Source organism: Mytilus trossulus, chromosome 8 (assembly GCF_036588685.1).
Source record: "Mytilus trossulus isolate FHL-02 chromosome 8, PNRI_Mtr1.1.1.hap1, whole genome shotgun sequence".
NCBI lineage: Eukaryota > Metazoa > Mollusca > Bivalvia > Mytilida > Mytilidae > Mytilus > Mytilus trossulus.
The window spans coordinates 58365338-58368926 of record NC_086380.1 but is presented as its reverse complement, the minus strand read 5'-3'; the positions used below and the strand labels follow the sequence as shown (position 1 = coordinate 58368926).

Here is a 3589-nt window from a genome sequence, read left to right as displayed (position 1 = left end):
CTGAAAAGTGACAGTTTTTTGCATATTTGACAGATTTCTCATATTTAAGCTAGAATCGGAGCGTTTTTAATGAGTGAATCAGTTAAAATATTTCAAAAAAAATAATTTAATCAATTGAAATAGACATTTAAGTGTTTAAAAAGTGTCCAAAATCTTTCGTCTTTCGCCCTTACCGGACCTACTCTTTTAGAAGTAAAAAAACCCAACTAAGAATAAAAACTCCCATAGTCAAAGCTGATCTAAGAAATTTTGGGTATTTTTCATTTCTTTTTTGTGACAAAGCTATTCAAACTGTTTCGGTTCATATACTTCATTGTTTTTCATTTTTAACCCACTCACATAGAATGAATACTTACGTTGCCAACGTTATATTGACCTGTAGACAGCATGGATTTCTGATGTTATCACGTCACTTTTGTGTGTATTATACATGAACAAAATGATTTTGTCGGTACAAAAGTATTGACAACCATACCTCATATCCGTATTAATATCAAAATGTATCAAAGGTCATTCATCCTTCAAAAACGATAGACGAATACTTTCTGTCTTTCGCTATGATATAAAATATACAGTTTAATGGTGGGTTTTTTCCGAAGCTACATAGAGCCTCATATACGTCACTATGGTTTGACTATTATAACATATGGTTATGTTGTCTGCTTTTTTACCTATTGACCTCCAGATCTCATTTCTAGTGTTATTGGGCAATAGGAATAAAAACAGTGAATTAACAAGTATTTTAACTCTTTAATAAACTCCGGCACAATTTTATTTTGGAACAGCCGTCATAATCTTATGCAAACAACTAGTGACGTCATTTAAGGTTCCGATACAGAAGTACGTTTTGTAAACATACTGACGAACCCCTGTACCATGTGGTCTCTTATAGAAAACGATATTGAACTTTGACTTTGTACCAGCGAAATTTGAACCTTTGAATAAATGGCTGTCGTAGTTTTCATGTATATCTGTATCCTGTCCTTGAGGGGTATATGTCATATAAACTGCAGGTGCTTCCATCTGAATCAACAAGTCGTCTTGAGGCCAGTTTCTGCCTATCGTAAAATTTGATACAAATTCAAAACATTTATTAATGCCATGTGTTCCTATTGTAATCTTCTTGTGGAAAGGATAATCGTATGTTGTATGGTAGCCGTGATGTGCTGGACACCATTGTCCATAATGACAATCATGTTGTGTTCCTGATGAAGGTTTGACTGGTTTCCAAAAAGCTTGATAAACCTGTCAAAAGATTACAGGGATTCATTATTATTCGTTGGATAGCAATGTTCGTGGATATCGTGGGTACATGTGAACGATGAAACTACACATGTTAATGTTAAACAAAGTTTTCAATAGGCGTGTATGCAGACTTTGGCAAATCCAAGAAAATAAAAATTCACGAACATGTAAGTTTTCCTGAATCAACGGAAATTCAATACCTACGAAAATAAATAAATCCACAGTATGCATCAAATATATGTTCGAACTTTGAATTGCACATGAATTATCTAACTTATTTCTCAACTGCTCTTTCTTTCTTTTTATGGTTGTAATAATTTGGAGATGTATATCGTTCAGCGTTTATGTTTTAGTTATTTACAACTCTTGTAAACTTCTCCTGAAATGTATTGATAGTTGTTACAATCGAAATGTCATGTGTTAATGGGTTTTTTTTTTTATATTTACGAGATAGCGAATAGGTTTAGAACGTATACAATGTATTTTTGTCCTGTGTTTTCAATTATGTTTGAACAATCACATCTCAAAATTGTAATTCCCTTCTTTTAACAAAATGCTATACAAAAGAAAACAGAACTTTTGAAAGAGAAAACGTATTTTTACTAAAATATAGAAAAATATTTAAAACAGTATTAAATGATAGCAATAAATAAATCATATATAAAGGACTATATGGGCATGAGATTACCGTTTATTATATGTTAAGATATGTGGACATCACATTTTAACTTACTAAACTTTCCATGACATTTCCATGAACATGGACCCAATCTATATGAGTGTGGGTTGTTGGCCGTGTGTGGTCAAAAAGGCCACCAGCTTCCGTAGGGTTATAACACTCGTGGTATTTGTTGGTGTTACATGCCATCTGCATCTGACGCCCATGATCCCGTGAGTTTATAAATTCTTTGTTGTTCCATGTAAGACTATCTACAGCTCCTCCTGTTCGAGTCGAAGAACCGATATAGATACCATTGTTTAATGCAGTGCAACGGCCTTCGAAATGTTGACTAGTTGATAAACCTAAACGATGTTCAGAATGGTGAAACGTCAGATAATGCTGAATGGCGGCTCTATAATTATTTCCAAAAGCTTTTTGGAGATCGGGATACCTAAGAAAAATTGAAGCAACGTTTCAATAGAATAAAATTATGTGCTAACCATATCTTATAATCACATGAGTCAGAATTTGTCTCTTTCCTCTTTAAACAAAGGCAGTTTATTGGTGTGTTTTTACTAGTATTAAGCAATGCTAATATATCTAGAATAATTCAAAGTGAATGCCGTCTGTCTGTTTACAAATCCTAATGTTTATGGGGAAGTCTGATTCTTGCAAATATATTGTGCATAATGAACTAATGTCAACGTCACATTAATTAAACGGTATACCCACATCAATAATAAAAAAAAACTGAAATAGCTTTATTTTAAAGAAGATGCGTTATATCTAGGGAATCTTCTCAGAATAATATGTAACATTATACCTTGCAATGTACTCTTTTGAATGAAACTGTCCAGATCCTTGCCACCCAGCATCTATGCCATGCGTAAGCCAGTGTAGTTTCACAGCTTCCGGTGTATTTACAGAATGTGTGATCACTTGATGGTAATAGTTAGAATAGAAAACAGAGTCAAAAACCTCAGGAGATGCTAAGTCTACAGGTACGCTATGAGTTTCTGAAAAAATATATGGATATAATGTTATGTCACTATTGTGATCCATAAGTCTTATACGTACTAATAAACAGACTTTAACATGTGAAAAAAAATGATTTCAACATAATCATTGACATTATTCTTTTTTTATCGAATTAGAAAATAATTTGATCCTATGTATTTCTATGTAATTTGTTTAACTTCCTTTGAAAAAAGGTTAAAACGTCTGTCTCATTGTGCATCTGACACATACAAAATAGGCTGTTGACAATGAGGCTGCTCCATTGAAAACCGATGCAACAAATTTTACGACCGTATTTCAAACGGATGTTGCTGAGTATGTATGCATCCCGTACAGCAGAACCAACGCCCCAACTTGAATAGCGAGGTTTTAACTCCCTGAAAATGAGAAGAAGTCCTGCGATCACATGCCTCTACCCATGTTGACCCTCGTAGTGGCTAGTACTCGAAAGAGGAACATTTTTTAAAAAGTCAGTTATCCTTGTATTTTTCTTTGGTTAATGTTATGTTGATTGGTTACGTATCTGACATATACAGGACTATACAAATACTGAAAACCTGCATATATCGGATAAGTTTAAATATCGTCATTTCAATACAAAAGTTACATAATATACTGGTCTTAAAGTATGGATAAGTATGTTTCTGATAAGAGTTAGCCAGAAGA

General features: G+C 33.4%; 1 protein-coding gene across 1 annotated transcript; it reads right to left on the bottom strand.

The window, feature by feature from the left end:
- Positions 1 to 771: 771 nt before the first annotated feature.
- LOC134727801 (uncharacterized) lies at positions 772 to 3343 on the bottom strand. The gene is made up of 4 exons (XM_063592191.1): positions 3340 to 3343; positions 2730 to 2922; positions 1979 to 2357; positions 772 to 1245 (listed from the first exon to the last, which is right to left on the bottom strand). Exons 1-4 carry the CDS (start codon positions 3341 to 3343, stop codon positions 772 to 774), a joined length of 1050 nt encoding a protein of 349 aa, XP_063448261.1.
- Between the last annotated feature and the right edge of the window lie 246 nt (positions 3344 to 3589).